Consider the following 20,734-nt stretch of genomic DNA (forward strand, 5'->3'; position numbering starts at 1 on the left):
TGATTATTGAGTAAATTCTTCCACATCTAAAATCGTAAAGGATTCTGTAGCCTGTGATTGTAAAACTGTGAGGGGGTTTCCCACGTACACCACATCCTCTAACAAAAATATTTCCAGGAAAAAAGTGTAACTTCTTTATACCTCTCTGAGGAAATACAGTTCTTTTTCCCTCTAATGAACTTCTGGTTAATCCAGAAATTTCTAATAAAAGTTTATGGTCTGAAAAGTAAACTGAAATCTGGATGATAAGCTTGTATAGTGATTATACGAAAGATAAATTTTACTGATGGGTTAGCCTCTGACAAACTTTGGGTGTTTTTATAGAATCCTAAATGGAAATCACTGCAATATGACAGTAAGCAAGCCTGCGTGAAACAGAACAGTGTAGGTAATGAATTCAAAATTATATTGTTTTTAGAAATTATTTACATGGTATTATTTTCCTGACATTTTTTAGTTGAATTACTGATATTTTATTTCTTGACTATTCATTACACTCTTAATTTATGTTTATTTAAGTGTGATCCCTCACAGAAGTTATATGATTTAATTTGTGATATACATAATACTTGTCATCCTAATATAAACCTGTCTTGGTGTAAGGGTCTTCTTTAAAAGGAAGTGGGATTTTTTTGGGTTTTTTGGTTTGTTTGTTTGTTTGTTTTTGAGACAGAGTCTTGCTCAGTTGCCCAGGCTGGAGTGCTGTGGCACAGTCTCAGCTCACTGCAACCTCCGCCTCCCGGGTTCCAGTGATTATGCTGCCTCAGCCTCCCGAGTAGCTGGGATTACAGGTGACTGCCGCCACACCAGGCTAATTTTTTGTAGTTTTAGTAGAGATGAGATTTTACCATGTTGGTCAGGCTGGTCTCGAACTCCTGACCTCGTGATCCGCCCACCTCAGCCTCCCAAAGTGCTGGGATTACAGGTGTGAGCCACCATGCCCAGCCCAAAAGGAAGTTTTTAATCCTGTGCTTTGAGCTAATCATTTCTTCAATATCTATCTCTACCATCCCAGTTTCAGATGAGAGTGAGCTCCCCACAAGTACCACCCTAAAGGCCTCTGAGAAGTCTACAATGGAACAGTTGGTGGAAAAGGCTTGTTTCAGAGACTATCAGCGTTTAGGTTTAGGAACCATAAGTGGCAGCTCTTCCCGTTCAAGACCCGAGTATTTTCGAATTACTGCCTCCAACAGGATGTATTCACTCTGCCGGAGGTAAGTGTGTCAGTGGGCTCCAAAAAGAGGTCTTCTTTCCTTTCTTCCGATTTGAATCTTTAATAGGCCATTTGCATCCATAGCCCTGAGATAGATAAAAATGCCTGAAAATAAGAACAGGGTTTCCAGGATATGAGCAAGCATCTCATTGGCATTTTTGGAACAATTACCTTACTGAAAGTACCTCCAGTAGGTAAGAAGGTAAAAGGTAAACTACTCACCCCTCTATGAATTTCTCTTGTCTCTGTCTTCCCAGTTCGCTTCTTTTCTAGCATGACTAAAGATAACTTGAAGAACAGGATTTTCCCAGGCCAATAGAAGACATGAAAGTCTTTTGCAGACTGGGGAGCCACAAACTCTTTCTATAAAGGGTCAGTTGGTAAATATTTTCAGTTTATGAGCCATAGAGTCTCTTGTTGCAACTATTCAGCTGTGCCGCAAAAGCAGCCACAGAGAGTAAGGAAATGAGTGGCCATTTGTGGCCCACAGGCTATAATTTGCTGACCCAGGTGTAGGCAAGGGTTTCTTATGCCGTCTTAACTGGAATGTTTTCAAGGGAATATTACTTAAAGGATGTAAATAAAGGGACATTTTCTTTTTCCTGTTCTTGTCATCTCTCACTGTTTTTCAGATACTTTGAGCCTTATTCCATGCTTTACTATATGTAAATATATATTTTCTAAAATTACATTTTCACCATTCACAAGTTTAGTCATTTTCATCTCTAGGTAAGTTGTTTTCTTTGCATTTATAAATTCCTGCTTAAACAGCTCTGAAAGCATTTTGTAAATTGTAAGCTTTGTACATATTTTAGAAAGTTGTCTTAATGTTACTGTTGGTTTCAACCCTGTTGCTCTTAAAGATAGATATGTCATTTTAAATGACAATTTAAGTTTACAAATATTAATATGAAACTTGAGAAACAAGTTGGGAATATAGTTTTGAGATTGTGGCCAAATAAACATTTTGAATGAAGTTCTGAAAAATTGGGACTCTGAGTATGCAGTAATTTTTCTGGAATTCTCTGTCATTCTAACTAAATGTTCTCTGAAGATAAGTCATGTTGTTGGGGTGTGATGTCCTGCTGTTTGGAAAGTTTGCTATCAAAATTATGCCAGCCATTGAGAAAACAGATTCATTTATCATTCCAATCTGTCAGAAGTAAAATAAAATTTTAGTAGATGACTTATTAGAACACTGTTTATAAAGCATTTATGGTGGTAAAAAGTAATATATATCCATTAAGTTTTAGCAGGAAGGAAATGGAATAAAAAATAATCCAAAAGAAGGCAAGAAAGGAAAAAAAAAAAGGGGGACATAGAACAAATGGAATAAATAACAAGTACTAAGATGGTAGATTTAAATTCAAATATATCCATAATTGCATTAATTATTAATTGACTAAATAAATGTTCCAATTCAAAAAAAGAGATCAGGGTTTGCTTTAAAAAAAAAAAAAAAAAGTGGGCGCAGTGGCTCATGCCTGTGATCCAGCACTTTGGGAGGCCAAGACGGGTGGATCACAAGGTCAAGAGATGGAGACCATCCTGGCCAACATGTATCTACTAAAAATACAAAAATTAGCTGGGCATGGTGGTGCACACCTGTAGTCCCAGCTACTTGGGAGGCTGAGGCAGGAGAATCACTTGAACCCTGGAGGCGGAGGTTACAGTGAGCCGAGATCCCGCCACAGCCCCCCAGGCGGGAGAAAAAAAAACCCTCCTTCCTAAAAAAAAAAAAAAAAAAAAGCTTTCTGCGGCTTTTAAGGGACAAATCTAGTACACAAGTATGTAAAAAGGTAGAAAGTAAAAGGATAGAAAAAATATACCACACAAAACTAACTTTAAAAAAAGTTGTTGTCACTATATGAATATCAAAGTAGACTTTAAAAGCAATAAGAAAGGATGGTTCATAATGACAAAAGGTTTATTTTACACACAGTAATTCATTAAGACCAAATGGAGTTTATTATAGGAATAGAGTACTGGTTTGACATCTGAAAATCAGTCAGTGTAATTTACCACATTAACAGAATTAAAAAGAAGTTTATTATATAAAGAAAAGCATTTTGGAAATGCAAAGTACACTTATGAGTTTTATTTATGTGAATTTATGTATGTAAATTCTGTATTTTTTGTCACATTTATGACTTTTAGAAAAAAGCTCTCAGCAAAATAGAGTAAGAATGAGCTCCCCATGAGTAGCGCCCCGAAGGCCTCAGAGGCGTCTGCAGTGGAACAGTGGGTAGCTCCTTAATCTTCTGTCTTAAAAATCCTACAACGAAATTACTTATCTTAAAAATAAATAAAATATTAAAAGCTTTTTCTCTGAAATCCGGACAAGGATGCCCATTATCACCATTTCTATTCAGTGTTGTACTAGAGGTCTTAGGTAGTGCAGACAGACTAGAAAAGTAATAAAAGGTATAAAGATTGAAAAGAAAGAAATAAAACTGCCATTACTCACAGATAACCAAAATGCACATGTAGAAAATCTGAAGGAATCTACCCATAAACTTTTAAAATTATTAAGTGGACTTAGTACAGGGTCACTGATAAGGTCACTAGTACAAAGTCATTTACAATAATTAGTCGTATATATACTAAAAACATTATTACAAAATGAAATTTTCAAAAAGTGGTGCTGTTTTGGTACTATTCCCACTGTTTACAGTAGCACTAGAAAACATTACTGAGGGATGAATCTAATAACCTGTGCAAGACCTCTACATGGAATACTTAAAACAATATTGAAGATCATTGAAGAGCTAAATAAGTAGACATTTCAGGTTCTTAGATTAGAATATTCAATATTCTAAAACTGAATTTTCCTGAAATTGTTCTATAGAATCAACAGAGTCCCAATCTCAGCAAAATGTTAATGGAAACTGAAAAGGTAATTCTAAGAGTTACATAAAAATGCAGAAGACAAAGAGTAGCCAAGTATTACAGAATAATACTATAGGATGTCAAGACTTTTTATAAAGCTACAGTAATTAAGACAGTATAGGATTGACACAAGAATGAACAAATTGACCAGTGGAGCAAAATAGGTAATATATTAAACAGAAATACCCCAACATATGTGGATACTTGATTTAAGATAAAAATAACACAAGAGCAGTGGATAGAAGATGTTTTTTTCAATAAAGGATGCTGGGAAAAATTAATCTTGACCTCTACCTTATACCATTTACAAAAGTTAATTCCCATTGACATATAGATCTATACGTAAAAGGTTAAAACTTAAAACAATAAAGCTTCTAGAAGATAAGAGAATGTCTTCATGACCTTGAAGTATAGGGAAAGATTTCTTGGGACGGGAAAAACATTATCTATAAAGTAAAAAATTAATAAATGTAGAACTTCTGTATATCAGGAGATATCATCAAGAGAGTAAAAAGGACTGTAAATTGGTTAATAACTTTGGAAAGTTGTCTAATGCTATCTAAACATTTAAACATCTACTGAACATATTCATAACCTATTACCTAGAAATTCTCCTCTTAGGTGGAGTGGAATTTCTAACAGAAATACATATGTGATCCCAAAAGACATTTACAAGAATGTTCATGGCAACATTCTTAATAATTAAAAAAACTAGAAACTACTCAAAATCAACAAAAGAGTAAATAAATGGTATTATACTCACACAGTGAAATACTATACAGTAATGAAAATGAACAAACTACACGTGAGTACAATAACATGCATGGATCTCATAAACATAATATTGAGCAAAAGAAGCCAAACGTGAAAGAATAAACTCTGTTGATTCCCTTTATCTAGAATTCAAAAAGAAGTGAAACTCATCCACATTGTTAGCATTCAGGATAGTAGTAATCTTTTTTTTTTTTTTTTTTTTTTTTTTTTTTGAGACACGGTCTTGCTCTGTCTCCCAGGCTGGAGTGCAGTGATGCGATTCCAATTCACTGCAGCCTCAACCTCCCTGGCTCAGGCGATCCTTCCATTTCAGCCTTCTAAGTAGCTGGGACTAGGCACATGCCACCAACTCTGGCTAATTTTCTTTTTATTTTATTAATTTTTGTAGAAAAGAGGTCTCACTATGTTGCCCAGGCTGGTCTCGAACTCCTAGGCTCAAGCAATCCTCCCAGCTCAGCCTCCCAAGTGCTGGGATTACAGGTGTAAGCCACTGTGCCAGGCAGGATAGTGGTAATCTTTAAGAAGGAGGAAGAAATAGTGACTGGGAGGAAATACTAGATCTTGGATGCTTGTAGTGGTCCATTTCTTGACCTAGGTGGTAGTGATATCACCTAGATTTTGAGCATTTGTATGTGAATTATGCTTGAATTAAAAAGTTTCCACAACAGCTTCTGAAGCCTAGTCTACCTCTTGAGAGTTAACTGTAGAGCCCAGAGCTGAAGGCTCTGAGTAGTGGGTTAGGATGGGAAATTGATATCTTTCATTATGAAATGAGACTGGTACTGAGAGTAGCTTCTATTGGTCTTTAGGCTTCACACTATTTGCCCCAGCACTAGGGGCTATCCAGCTGTCATGCAAGCCCGTGTCAGGAAGCAGGAGAGAGTCGTAGATCTTGTATGTAACAGAACATGGTCTGTGTGTAGTGCTCATTCACAGTGCAAGGAGATGGCCCACCACAGGGGGCAGGGAGTGAAGGAGTGTGCTCCTTCTTTACCAGTTATTGAAGTAGCTCCTGGAGCCATTAAACATTACTCCCTTATCTAATACACACTGTGTCTTGAAACAAGTTGGGAAAAACTGATATTCAGGTGGAGATAGAGGGTCCTAATCATGGAACTGCCTTTTCAGTCTTCATGAGTGACTATGTCTGTAGCTTGGTCTTTTCATCAGTTTGTGGTATTAGAAAAATTCAGGTCACAACTTCCTAGAGCACCAAAGCCCTAGGCTTTCCAAATGCTTATAAGGTATCATTGGTTAAGTATGGAAAGTTAATTTGGCATTCAGTAAAGTAGTTGAAGGTTATGATTTATGTGACCATAAACTGATTTCCTCTCCCTCCTCTCAGCACTGGTTCTTATCAAGATAAGGGATAAGAAGTTCTGGAAATGGATAGTGGTGATAGTTGCACAACATTGGGAATGTACTAAATGCCACTGGTTTGTACACATAAAAAAGGATAGCATGAATCCCAGCACTTCGGGAGGCCAAGGTGGGCGGAGCACCTAAGGTCGGGAGTCCGAGACCAGCCTGACCAACATGGAGAAACCCCATCTCTACCAAAAATACAAAATTAGCCGGGTTTGGTGGCACATATCTGTAATCCCGGCTACTCAGAAGGCTGAGGCAGGAGAATTGCCTGAACCCGGGAGGCAGAGGTTGCGGTGAGCCGAGATCGCACCACTGCACTCCAGCCTAGGCATAAAGAGCGAAACTCTGTCTCAAAAAATAAACAAAAAATAAAATAAATAAATAAGGATACCATGGGCTGGGCGCAGTGGCTCACGCCTGTAATCCCAGCACTTTGGGAGGCCGAGGCATGTGGATCACCTGAGGTTGGGAGTTCGAGACCAGCCTGACCAACATGGAGAAACGTCTCTGCTGAAAATACAAAATTAGCCAGGCATGGTGGCACATGCCTGTAATCCCAGCTACTCGGGAGGCTGAGGCAGGAGAATTGCTTGAACCCTGGAGGCAGAGGTTGCAGTGAGCCGAAATCGTGCCATTGCACTCCAGCCTGGGCGACAGAGTGAAATTCCGTCTCAAAAAAAGGATAGCATGGTAAATTTTATGTTAGGTATATTTTACCAAAATTTAAAAATCACCAGCCGGGCGTGGTGGCTCATGCCTGTAATCCCAGCACTTTGGGAGGCTGGGGCGGGCTGATCATGAGGTCAGGAGATCGAGACCATCCTGATCAACACGGTGAAACCCCGTCTCTACTAAAAATAAAAAAAATTAGCCGGGTGTGGTTGCAGGTGCCCGTAGTCCCAGCTATTCAGGAGGCTGAGGCAGGAGAATGGCGAACCCGGGAGGTGGAGCTTGCAGTGAGCCGAGATCGCGCCAATGCACTCCAGCCTGGGTGACAGAGCAAGACTACATCTTAAAAAAAAAAAAAACAAAAAGGAGGCTAAGGAAAGAAGATATAGGCAGGCTTATTGGTTAGGAGGTTATAAATATAAAATCTGTTATATTATATCTAAGTAAACTAAAAAAGGAAATGACTCTGAAACCTGCCTATCTTCTTGCATTTATTAATCTGTATGTATTCTTAAATGTTATTTTCCCAGCATCATATCCTGTAACTTTATAAGCTAATATTTTGAAGTAAGTATCAACATGTAGTGTTATTAACTATTTAAACTCATTTGACATTTGAACATATTGTTCTCATGCCAAAAATAATTTGGTTTTGGTTTTTAGTCTTTCACCATCTCAGGCAGTCTAATATTGGCATGCTCTATTCTCTGATGTCATCTCAGTGATCTGTGAATTGTTGACAGTTTGACTTGTCATTCTCATGAGGTTGACATTAATCCGGTAATCTTACAATCTTTATTTCAAGTTGTGGAAAAGTAATGTATAAGGCAAGTTCAACAGAGGCCTTTTAAAGAATTCTACATAATATTTTTATTTTCTAAACTTATTCAGCAGAAGTCTGCAATGTCAGTGAAAGGGGCTTTTTCCAAAAAAGACTACAGATCAGTGGATGAGTTAGCTATTTTCACCATCTAGGGATTTTCTTCTCAATCCCTGAAGAATTCAGGAGTTGAAACTAAGTTCCATATTTGAAATATGTTGACCAGGCACAGTGGCTCATGCCCATAATCCCAGCACTTTGGGAGGCTGAGGAAGGAGGATCGCTTGAGCCCAAAAATTTGAGACCAGCGTGGACAACAAAGTGAGACCCTGTCTCTACAAAAAAAAAAATTAAATTAAAAAAGAAAAGAAATATATCTTACCCTTCAACTAATATGTTTCTGAATCTTAGAAAATTACTATGATATTAATATTCAATTTCTTATATTCTCTCTCTCCCTCTTCTCTCATTTCTTTCCCCTTCTCTTCCCCTCTGCTCCTACCCCCAATCATTCTCTTCTCCCTTCTGTGTCTCTGAAGCTATCCTGGCCTTTTAGTTGTACCTCAAGCTGTACAGGACAGTAGTTTACCGAGAGTAGCTCGCTGCTATCGACACAATCGCCTGCCTGTTGTGTGTTGGAAGAACTCAAGAAGTGGTACTCTGCTCCTCCGATCTGGAGGATTCCATGGGAAGGGAGTCGTTGGTCTTTTCAAATCTCAAAACTCCCCTCAGGCCGGTAAGCATCTGTCTATAACACAATTACCACCCGTTCACATAAGGGTATTACTAAAAATAAAGAAAGTAAAATCTGGGAATGGAACCTTTTCATCAAGTCTTGTCTCACACACGAACTTTTCCATTTTGCTACATACAACATGTACAGCTTAAACAAGAACTATATTAGGTAGTGTGAGGCTCCACATTGAATTTGACATCTTAATATGTCTGGTCTGTACTTGGATTTTAATAGAAATTAATATAATAAAGTCTTTGGTCCTAGGCAATTTTCATTCCAGCAAACCAGAGTATCCACAGATGGAAACTAGGTTATACCAATCTTTTTTCTTCTGGGAAGCATCCAAATACATTTAACAACTTCAGAGGCAAGACGAGATTCTGTGCCATATGATATGAGATATCCATCCTCATACTTACAAGTCATATGCACAAACTAATGACTGCAAATGCTGCTTCAGGGGCTTTCAAGCAAAGAGGTTTTTAGGAAGCTAGCGAAATAATATGTACAGCTGCCCCGTATTCTGAGGATACTTGTGAGTACCATGTCTGAGGTCTTGAAGTCAGGAGCTGTGTTTTGCTGACCTTTCTCATAGCTTCTGCCTCATAATAGATACTCAAAAAAAAATGAAACAGTGGGCCACTAAGATATCAGATCCAATTTAGGGATGGCTGCATTCTTCCACCTTTGGAAATGAAGTAAACTCAGGATCTGATTCATCAGGTACAACCATGTGCTTTTTGAAAGTCAGCCAATGTTTTTTTGTTGTTGTTTTTTTTTTTTTTTTGAGACGGAGTCTCGCTCTGTCCCCTGGGCTGGAGTGCAGTGGCCGGATCTCAGCTCACTTCAACCTCCGCCTCCCGGGTTTACGCCATTCTCCTGCCTCAGCCTCCGGAGCAGCTGGGACTACAGGCGCCCGCCACCTCGCCCGGCTAGTTTTTTGTAATTTTTTTAAGTAGAGACGGGGTTTCACCATGTTAGCCAGGATGGTCTCGATCTCCTGACCTCGTGATCCACCCGTCTCGGCCTCCCAAAGTGCTGGGATTACAGGCATGAGCCACCGCGCCCGGCCTGAAAGTCAACCAATGTTTTGATCATTAGGTTGACTGAGGGCAGCCTTCCACCTGCCTTGGAGTCTCACTATTGGTGTAATGGAAGGCAATTGACTTTTTACTGTTTCTCCTGTGAAACACTGTGTGCTCCCAAGCCACCTGGTGGGTATATTAGAACATAAGAAGGGGCCAGGTGCAATGGCTCATGCCTGTAGTCCCAGCTACTTGGAAGGCCAAGGTGGGAGGATTGCTTGCGCCCAGGAGTTCAAGACCAGCCTGGGCAACATGGCAAAACCCCATATCTACAAAAAAGTACAAAAATTAGCCGGGCATGGTGGCATGCACCTGAGTCCCCGCTATTCCAGAGGCCGAGGTGGGAGAATTGTTTGAGCCCATGAGGTAAAGGCTATAGTGAGCCACAGTTGTACCACTGCACTCCAGCCTGAAAGAATGAGACCCTGTCTCAAAAAAATGAAATAAAATAATAATAAAATAGAACACAAGCGTATATAAGTTATGTAAAATGAGTGAATGATGTTAGGAGCACCGATAAGTGAATCGCTAAGCTTTTAGTTGGAAAACAATTGAAACTTATTCCACTGGCTGCTGATTTTTTTTTATTTAATTTAAATTTACTGTATTTCATATTCAACTCACACCTTTACTCACAACTAATATCTTTTTTTGTTTGTTTTGTTTTTGTTTTGAGACAGAGTCTCGCTCTGTCGCCCAAGCTAGAGTGCAATGGCACGATCTTGGCTCACTGCAACCTCCGCCTCCCAGGTTAAAGCGATTCTCCCACCTCAGCCTCCCAAGTAGCTGGGATTACAGGCGCCCACCACTACGCCTGGCTAATTTTTGTATTTTTAGTAGAGACAGGGTTTCACCATGTTTGTCAGGCTGGTATCGGACTCCTGACCTCAGGCAATCTGCCCGCCTCGGCCTCCCAAAGTGCTGAGATCACAGATGTGAGCCACCGCACCCTGCCGACAACTAATATCTTTGAAATTGCAATGCATCTTACAGTTGATGTGATCAGAAAGAATAGTGTCATGGTTTAAATGGCAGTGTTTTTTATTGATAAGCAATGTTTATTCTTAGACAATAAAATAACAGTGCATCTTAGAATTGATGACATATTAAAGTTGATAAAATACAATAATGCTAATTATTTATTTTCTATTCAGGTTGTAAGAAAATTTATGAGTATCTGTTGTCCTTGTAGTGAGTCCATCCCCTATTCCTCTTTTAAAATGTCTGGGCTGATTTCAGTGATTCTGTTTTGTTTCACCCAAACCAGGCTCATATGCCCATCAACCCAGAATTGCTCTCACAATTGTGTATACTTTTTGCTCCTTGTTTAGACGGACCAGGGATTGGCAGTAGGTGCTCCTGTCTTCTCCCCATGTTCTTCCACTCTTCCCTCTACAAATCCTTATAGGCTCATGTCCCCTGGTGGGACTATGTGGCAAATTATTGAAATAAAATTACTGATATTGGAAAGTTCTTAACTACCCATTCTGGGATGTCAAAGGAACCCACTCCCAAACAATAACCTGGTAAGGATGGTTGGGGGATATCATCAAGGAGTTGTTGTTTGTAAATCTTCATTTTAAGTTGCTTGGATAATGAGAAGCTATGCCCTGTGCTTTCAAGCCCAATCTATGCTTGGAAGGATAGCCCTGTGCTGGTTTTCCAGACCTGGGCTCTTTCTGGAAGGATAATGAGGCAATCAAGAAGTAGGTATGGTAAAACCAGCATTACAATGGAGGATTAGCCATTTAATATACTGGCAATCTAAGTGGGGCTGGTTTCTATATTTGGGTGTGGTAACTTGTAGACTATATAGAGAAAAATAAGCATAGATAGATAGATAGACAGATAGATAGATAGATAGATAGATAGATAGATAGATAGATAGATAGATAACTTGTTTTGTTAATACAGAGACAGTTTATTTTATTCAATATATTTTCCTTTTATAGCTCCTACCTCCTCTTTAGAATCTTCCAGTAGCATAGAACAAGAGAAATACTTGCAAGCCTTACTGAATGCTGTTTCTGTCCATCAGAAACTCAGAGGCAACAGCACTCTTACTGTCAGACCAGCCTTTGCTCTATCTCCAGGTAAGACTTAATAATCCTTTTCTTCTTGACAGCTTCTAATGAAAGGTCAGTTCTGTTCCCAGGGTTATTTGTACTGTTGTTTGTTATTTGTACTATTCCTTCACCAAGACTTCTTAAAAGTTTTACCCGGAAGGATTATAAGTTTAACTCCTTTTACTTAAAAATCTACTACTATTAATGTCTAGTAAATAGTAACTAACTTTAGAGATTCAGTTTTTTCTTTTTTTTATTTTTTAGAGATGGGGTCTCACTATGTTGCCCAGTCTGGTCTCTAACTCCTGGGCTCAAGCAGTCTTCCCACCTCAACCTCCCAAAGTACTGGGATTACAGGTGTGGGCCACCCAGCTCAGTTTTTTCCTTTTCAAAAGAGTAATTGGAGAGGAAGTGGGGAATATAAATAAAGTCACCCTTTATTCCCATATTTATCTTTCATAGACTTTAAAATATTATTATGACATGGAATATGTAAGTGGAACATGTTTGTTAAATGTGTATTTATTAAAATCATCATTTGTAAGTTTGAAATTCCCAAAATATCTGCAACCTTTATGATTTTCAGTACAGTTTGTTTTCACGGGATTTGGATGAAGCCATTAAGACTTGTACTAATATTCTGTTTCAGTTATCATGTGATGGAACCCCAAAGGGTTCATGTAGAGGTAACCCTAATGTGTTAGACACAGGAGCATGTGACTTGAGAAGTTGGTCTCTTTGGCTTAATCAGCTATTTGAATTAGCTCAACATAAGCAGAAAGTGGCTTTTCTTGTAAAGTAACACCATGCATGCCTTGCTCCATTTATCATTAAATTCTGTGATTGCACTTGCCAAACCTAACTCTCTATAATCTTGCATATGTGTGTTATCTCTGATTAATAATAACATTGCCTTGTTATCTCTAATAAAGCTTTGGGTACTTAAAAGTACAATGTTTGGCAGCAATTAAACATGCTACACATGAAGATAACTTTTTGTCATTTGAGTAATGTTAACCCAAACAACATGGTTTTTGTTTTTCTTTTTGGCTGACTTTAGGGACTGAAAGGAGGACTTCAAGAATGTCCACTGTGCTTAAGCAGGTAGTGCCAGGACATTTGGATGTAAACCCATCCAATAGCTTTGCTCGAGGAGGTTAGTAAGATTGATTTTATAACTGAGCACTGATGCAAGCTTAAAAGCAGAAAGGATTTTTCTAGATAGTTGATATTTTAAATCAACTAATTATGGTTCAAATTGTTCTTAATTACCCTCTTCTGAATGAATGGTCAAATTTATTACTAGCATGATGACAGATGAACTTAGCCTCGTGGGACAAGAAGTATAATAATTGCTGATGTCATGTATATTGATAAGTTTGGGAGCATTAGGAGGTAAGGGGAGCATGTCTAAATGACGAGTCAGCCCTGGGAGTACTCCATGATACTCCAGATTTGCAGGGCAGAAAGACCAATCAATCACAGAAGTATAGATAGTTAAGGAGAAGTGATTCCAGATCCAAGGAACTCCAAGTCCTGTTATTTTTGCTCTTGTCCTCTGAAATACTGCTTTGGAGAATAAGACATCGTGATATCCAGGTAGCTGCTGGCATGAGGAAATCGAGAAAGGCTAAGTATTCGTTCTTTTAAGCTCCATAAGGTCATCCACTTTGTTCTCTGGAAGTTTATGTGAGATTCTTTCACTCTGCAGAGGAAATTCCAGACCAGAATTTTTTTTTTTTTTTTTTAAGACAGGGTCTTACTTTGTTGCCCAGGCTGGAGTGCAGTGGAACTATCATAGCCAACTAACTGCAGCCTCCAACTCCTGGGCTTGAGCAATCCTCCTGCCTCAAGCTGCCAAGGAGCTAAGACTATAGGTGCGTGCCACCACTCCCAGCTCAATTTTTAAAATATTTTTTGGGACAGAGTCTTACTGTGTTGCCCAGGCTGGCCTTGAACTCCTGGCCTGAAGCAGTCCTCCCACCTGGGCTTCCCAAAGTGCTGGGATTACAGGCATGGGAAAGCACCTGGCCCCAGATATCTCAACTGTGAAGTCCCACTGTCTCACAATGGAGTCACAGAATCTTAGACTTTTCCTCTCATCCCCATATAATGATGAATAGCCTTAAAAAGATACTAAGTAGGCCGGGCGCGGTGACTCACGCCTATAATCCCAGCACTTTGGGAGGCTGAGGCAAGCAGATCACCTGAGGTCAGGAATTCCAGACCAGCCTGGCCAACATGGTGAAACCCTGTCTCTACTAAAAATATTAAAATTAGCCAGACGTGGTGCTGCACGCCTGTAGTTCCAGCTACTGAGGAGGCTGAGGCAGGCGAGTCACTTGAACCAGGGAGGCAGAGGTTGCAGTGAGCCAAGATCGCAACATTGCTGGGCAACAAGAGCAAAACAAGAGCCAAGATCACTCCAGCCTGGGCAAGAAGAGCAAAATTCCATCTCAAAAAAATTACACACACATGTACACACTAAGGAAGTAATCTTGTTTCTGCTTGAACATCATCAGTAATGGGAAACTCACTTCTTCCCCCAAAATAATCCCTTACATTTGGGAGCAACTCTATGTGTTGCTTTCTCATATTGACCACCACTTTGACTTATTGGCCCTAGCTCTATCCTCTGAGGTTAGAAAGTAAGTGTAATCTCCCACACCTAAAACCCTTCAGGAAAAACTCTTGTCAGGCTTGCTTTCTACAAAATTCACTCTTTAAAAAATTCACTTTTTTCCCTTTTGAAAACCATACACATCCCCAATATTGGCCCTTTGGATACTTTCTTTTCCTGCCTTTAGTTAACTCTGAATATCCCCAGTTCAAATGGTTGTAGTCCGCTCACCATCCTTAGCACTCTGAACACTCCACAGGGTTGAACCCAGCACTCTAGGTGTTCTCACAGCCTAAAACTGCATTCGGCTCCATCACTAGGTTAACCCATGTGGAGATTAATATCATTTGAAGTCCCTGTCTGCTTCATATGTGCTATTGTTCTTAAAAACATACTGGCCTTGATGGTTGCTTTTTGGATCCACTAGCAGTATTATAACTAGGAAATTTCATGTTTTGGGATGTGGACTGGTATTTTAGACCTTTGGACCCTGATTCTGTCTAGCAGTACATTTGCTGTTTTGCAAGCCTTTTGTCATCCATACATTTGATGATTGTTCTCATGTGATTCTTTGTTTAAAAAAATGTTGAACAAGCCAGAGCTAAAGACAAAGACCTACAGCAAAATAACATAAACCTCTCTGAAGAAAAAGATCAATCTGTTCATCTATACTGGTTATGAGTCTTCCCACTAAAATTCACCAGGCCCATATTTCTAAATCTCTGTCAGTCATTTTAATCCACTATTTGCCAATCTTTCAAATAATTAACTGCATCACCAAGGGTTTTATAGTTACTTTGCTGTGACTTATTATAGGAATCAGTGCTTTTTTTAAAAGTAATTATAAATAGTCAATTGATAATCCATTCCTGGAATTTGGTTCAGAATCAACATAAAGATTCTACTTTACAAAATTCACTTTTTCCCTTTTGAAAACCATACACATCTCCTAGTGGTCATACTGGTTTTTTGGATACTTTCTTTTCCTGCCTCGTCAGAACTTTCTGTCATTGCAAGATTTCCTAAGAGCTTTCAACCTTCTTGAGTCATCTTCCCAATTACTGTGTCAGGCCTTGAAGTCGTTGTATTAGTTTCCTAGGGCTGCCATAACAAAGTGCTACAAATTGGGTGGCTTAAGCAACTATTGTCTCACACTTCTGGAAGCTGGAAGTCCAAGATCAGGGTGTCAAGGGGGTTAGTTCCTTCTGAGGGCTGTGAGGAGGAATCTGTTCCATGCCTTTCTCCTAGCTTCTGGAGGTTTGCTGGCCATCTTTGGCATTGCTTGGCTTTGGAAGCATTACCTAAATCTCTGCCCTCCTCTTCACATGGCATTTGCCCTCTGTGTCTGGCTCCAAATTTCTCCTTTTATAAGTACACCAGTCATATTGAATTAGGGGCCCGTTCTACTCCACTATGACCTCATCTTAACTAATTATATATATTCTGAGGCACTGGGGGTTAGGACTTAATATAAATTTTGGGAGGGGGACACATTTCAACCCATTACAGCCATATATTTCATTTTTCTGGATTTTTAGAGTACTACTATTTTAAAGTTTAAGATACAAACTTTGTTCTTCTCATCATTTCTTTCTCAGTGAATTTGAACTAAAAGATGGTACAGTGATTTTTCTCCTTAGGGTCCTGGTATTTCAGTTGCTAAGCACTCTTGTCAGAATTTGGTTTGAGATTGCATTTCCCCTTACTGCTTTATTTACCATATGAAAGTTTATATTGTCAGCAAGGCAAGTCAGTAATTTTTCCACTCAACTTTTAGAGAATGCAGCTTTCAGCAGATGTCTAGTTAATTGAAGCCCTCCCACCCACAATCTGATCTTGTATTTTGCCATTGTACACATCACCATGTTATCGATTCCAACATTTGGCCAGGTGGCCTCTAATATAAATTGTGCTACACAATTGTCTCTACTTTTATGTTGGTACCGAAGATTCATGGATTTTCAACAATCTTTTTCTTTTTCTTTTTCTTTGAGATGGAGTCTCACTCTGTCACCGGGGTACAATGCAGTGGGGCCATCTTGATCTTGGCTCACTGCGACCTCGGACACCCTGGTTCAAGCAATTCTCCTGTCTCAGCCTCCGAGTAGTTGGGATTTCAGTCACACGCCACCACGCCCAACTAATTTTTGTATTTTTAGTAGAGATGGGGTTTCACCATGTTGGCCTGGATGATCTCGATCTCCTGACATCGTGATTCGCCCACCTCGGCCTCCCAAAGTGCTGGGATTACAGGCGTGAGCCACCCCACCTGGCCTTAACAATCTTTTTCAACTACATTATATTCTTTTTTAACACTGGCCTCCAGCTCTTGGCTTCTTTTATACAAGGGAATTCCTAGTAGTGGTTATATTCTTATGACTCCATTCTTTGTTAATCCTAAAGGCACCCAAAAGGCTGTATTTACCTTTTCAGATTAAAATCTCCTATTTAACTTATGACCACTATGTGCATATCTGAGGCTGTAATTATTATTTCTGACACCCTTTTCAAATACTTTCTGCTGAAAATTACTGTGAATTTGGCTTGTTTCCTTATGACAGTTTTGTACTCCTAACCAGGTACCTGTCATTCTGGTATCTTAGGCTAAAATCCAGAAACGCAAATCTCATTTTTTTACTCCATTTCTTAACTCTTCACTCCCAAAGCCTCCAAAACCTCCTAAAGTCCCAGTGATAAACTGGACAAAGAGATACTGCTGTTTCCTGACACCTTGAACATTCTCTGTGATCTCTAGAACTGTTTCTGTGTTTCTTCTGATAATGTCATTCCTTCTCAAAGTAGGAAGAATGAACTGGGGCAGGCAAGTTAAGAATCTCAGAAAATTCTCTATTATGTGAACATGCCAGGCAGACACACATTTAGACTGGCAGGGCAAGACTAGGTTAGACATGCCCATGCCCTGCAAGGAATTCATTTCCTTGTATCAACTCAAAGTACAGAGTCTCTTCATTCTTCCAGAGTTAGGTACCACTGTGGGAGGAGCCTTCTATCATCTAATTCTTCTTCTATTATTTTTTTTTACCCTAACCCCTAGTTCTTCCTAGCCCTTTTCTTTTTGCTCCCCTATTTTCACAATTTTTTTCATTCCTTTCATTTTCATACAGTCCTAGTTCCTACTTTTCTTATTTTTTTTTTGTTTTTTTTTTTGAGACAGAGTCTCGCTGTGTAACCCAGGCTGGAGAGCAGTGGCGCGATCTCTCTCACTGCAAGCTCCGCCTCCCGGGTTCCCGCCATTCTCCTGCTTCAGCCTCCCGAGTAGCTGGGACTACAGGCACCCGCCACCTCGCCCGGCTAGTTTTTTGTATTTTTAGTAGAGTCAGGGTTTCACCGTGTTAGCCAGGGTGGTCTCGATCTCCTGACCTCGTGATCCGCCCATCTTGGCCTCCCAAAGTGCTGGGATTACAGGCGTGAGCCACCGCACCTGGCCTACTTTTCTTATGTTATTTCCACTGTGTGTCTCTCCTGGTCTGATGAGCCAGGGTTAAAATTGACCTTCACCTCTTTTTCAGTCAGGATGATCACTTTGCATTCAGCATGCATGTTGGTGAGTTCGTAATACAAGGGATGTATCCTTTTTTACACAAGAATCACTTTAAAAGAAAGAAGTGAATAGATCACATTGTTTTTCATTTAAAATTAAAATAACATTTAAGCCCAATGGGGGAAGCTCCTATATTTACAACTTCGATAAATTTCTTTGTTGAGTAGAAAAATGCCTTGAGAAAATCAGTACTGTCTCTCAAATACCGAAATATAATAGCTGGGTATATTTGAGAAGTAGCCACTTGGAGGCAGCTTTTTAATTCTTCATCCTTTACATTTTAAGTTTTTCTCCATTTTATCCTTGAAATAACCTCCAAGATAGGTATTTAAAGAGGCCCAGGGAGATTAAGTGACTTGGCCAAGGCCACACAGCAAGTATCAGTACAACTGGGACTAGAATTAGTTCAGTATTGCATCATATCAGTGCAGATATATTTACTGAATATATCTTGTGTCTCATGCACTGGGCCATTTATAAGATCAAAATGATAAATAAGACACCACATGTGACCTTAGCATCTCTTTTCCTTTTCCCCTTTCGTCAGAACAGAGTAGAGGAAATAACACCAGTGCTTAGGAAACACTGGTTCTCTGAACAGTAATGCATTCCTATGGGGAAAATGAACTGTGTCTTATCTTCCCTGAAGCAGTCCCCTTAGCCAGTTCCTACTGATTGGTTCCAAGGTCACATGGTTCCTCAGGAAACAGTACATTAAGAGTTTAGTTACGTTCTAATTCAAACCATAGTCCCACTACTTACTGTATGATTAAACAATTTAGGAAACCTCTTAATTCTCAGTGTCTTCATCTTTAAAATTAAGGTAATAAATAATACAGATTTTTAAGGTAGTTCTGAGGAATAAATGAAATAATATATGTAAAACATTTAACTTAGTAACTAGCCCATAGTAGTATTTTAATAAATGTTAGTTGTCATTATTATTATTATAGTTACTGTTATCATTGCCATTGCCTAATACTCTGCTGAAATGGGAAGAAAGTTGACGTTTGCATTTAAATTGCTTTGAGCCTTACTGACCTAAGGCAAGAGATAGAAGGCATATGCCCTAGATCTAGCCAGTGACTTTCAAACTTGTTTGATCATGACTCACAGTAAGAAATGTATTTTATATTTATATGTATTCCTACCACATGCAAAATGTATAATATATACACTAAGGCACATGCAAAATGTATAATATATACACTAAAACAAAAGTTTTGTGAAACAATATTCATCTGTACCACATGCAGTGCTCATTAGTATTTTCAACTTTAATGTTTAATTTTGAAAAAAATACTGATTTGACCTATTAGAGTGACTTCCCAAGCCACTAAGGAGGATCCTGCAGTTTGGAAAAACACTGCCTGAGACCCTTTGCTGGTGTTAAGTGCCCAGGACATCTAGAAATCATTCAGGAAATCTAAGTAGACCTCACCACCAACAACCAATGCACTAGTCTAATTCCTTTGGTTAAAATGACTTCCAGATGGGATTAGAATTCTCAAAGCCCCCTGCTGGCCCCATAGCAGTACTGGCCATTTTATCATTGCTGATTTTCCACTAATTGGCCAAAACTTGGCAGTTTTTCATTGATGAGCCCCTCTTTGGGGGAGTCCTTACTATTTTTTAATACCCCTCTTTTCATTCTTTCAGTGAAAATAATTGGGTTGAAGATATAATAATGAATCACAACAGCTCACAATGTATTGGTTTGCACAAAGTAAATAATCAACAAATTCTTTGAGTGCCTGTATTTCAGGCTCTCAGCATGGATACAAGAGTAAACATGATTGGGTGCTTGCCCTCACTAGCACATGTAAACCAAAAAGTACCTGAGACAGGTCTCAATAAATTCAGAAGTTTATTTTGCCAAGGTTAAGGACTCGCCCTGGAGACAGGTCTGTGCCTTTCTCCAGCAATGGTTTTGAGGGCTTTAATATTTAAATGAGAAAGAGGGAGGGTATAGTAATCCATATGTTACAAGAAAAAAGGAGCAGGTAGGGGAATGGTCAATTATGTATTTGTCTGTAAGATAAAGTGAACATACCAGTAGCTATCTGTGGATAAATTTAACCTTTTAACTGTAGCTGTTTGTTTAGGAACAAAAGGAAAAGCAGCTTCTTGTATGTCTCAGCTTTGAGCCTAATTTTTTCCTTTTGGCATAGTGAACTGGAGTCCTGAGTTTTTATTTTCCTTTCACACACACAATCTTGTAGAGTGAAAGAATATGCAGATAATCATGATGCAATGTGATCAAAGTTCAAATAGAGCTCCCCAGCTTGGGAGCAGTCAGGAATGCCTTGAAGAGGTACTAACATTGTACCTGGATCTTAAGGGTTATGTAGGAATGTGTTGGGTAAGGAAATGGGAGAAATCACTCCAGGCAATGAGACTAACGTAAGAAAGTGTGATGTGTTAAGGAAGCTGTATCTCAGAATCAGGAACTACTCAAGCATCACTATCATCATCTTAGTGTCCCATTTTCAATAGGAAAGTTCAAAATTTTGGCAGAAAGGAAAGCAGTCAGCCAACACAGAGGCCACACAGTGTGCCTTGGCCATGTCGTCCCAAGCCTTTGTTCTGTCTTGCAGTCACATTCTCTATCTGTCATCAGCCAGCACCTCTGCAGCCCTTACTTTCTGACTTCCTTTGGCCACCAGAGCCATCAGTGCCCTTCATTTTCTGCTTCTAAAGGAGTGAAGTGGGAATGAAAACTCACTTCGAATGATTTTTGTTATGTCATATGTTACACAATTTTGCATTATATAACTTAATACTACTATTAAAGATTGCAATTCTGACTGAATAAATATAAAATCATTTCCTCTAATTGACTTGAGCAATTTGTTTGCTTGGAAAGTGCTAAAACTGCTCACAATTTTTGGTGTGCCATCATATAAACTCCTTTCTTTCTGTCGGAAAAAAT

The 20,734-nt window shown here is 39.2% G+C and overlaps 1 protein-coding gene across 2 annotated transcripts in view; it reads left to right on the forward strand.

Moving 5' to 3' along the window:
- The window catches only part of SBF2 (SET binding factor 2), a 546,407-nt gene that overhangs the window by 482,134 nt on the left and 43,539 nt on the right, over positions 1-20,734 (forward strand). The window contains exons 28-31 of one of the 2 annotated variants that reach the window (XM_026454017.1): positions 1,016-1,214; positions 8,273-8,469; positions 11,507-11,647; positions 12,681-12,776. In XM_026454017.1, the coding sequence (XP_026309802.1) occupies positions 1,016-1,214; positions 8,273-8,469; positions 11,507-11,647; positions 12,681-12,776 (633 nt within the window). The remainder of the gene's footprint in view (positions 1-1,015; positions 1,215-8,272; positions 8,470-11,506; positions 11,648-12,680; positions 12,777-20,734) is intronic. The other variant, XM_026454018.1, reaches the window with a different exon arrangement.

The sequence above is a fragment of the Piliocolobus tephrosceles genome, chromosome 13 (genome assembly GCF_002776525.5).
Source record: "Piliocolobus tephrosceles isolate RC106 chromosome 13, ASM277652v3, whole genome shotgun sequence".
Classification (NCBI taxonomy): Eukaryota; Metazoa; Chordata; class Mammalia; order Primates; family Cercopithecidae; genus Piliocolobus; species Piliocolobus tephrosceles.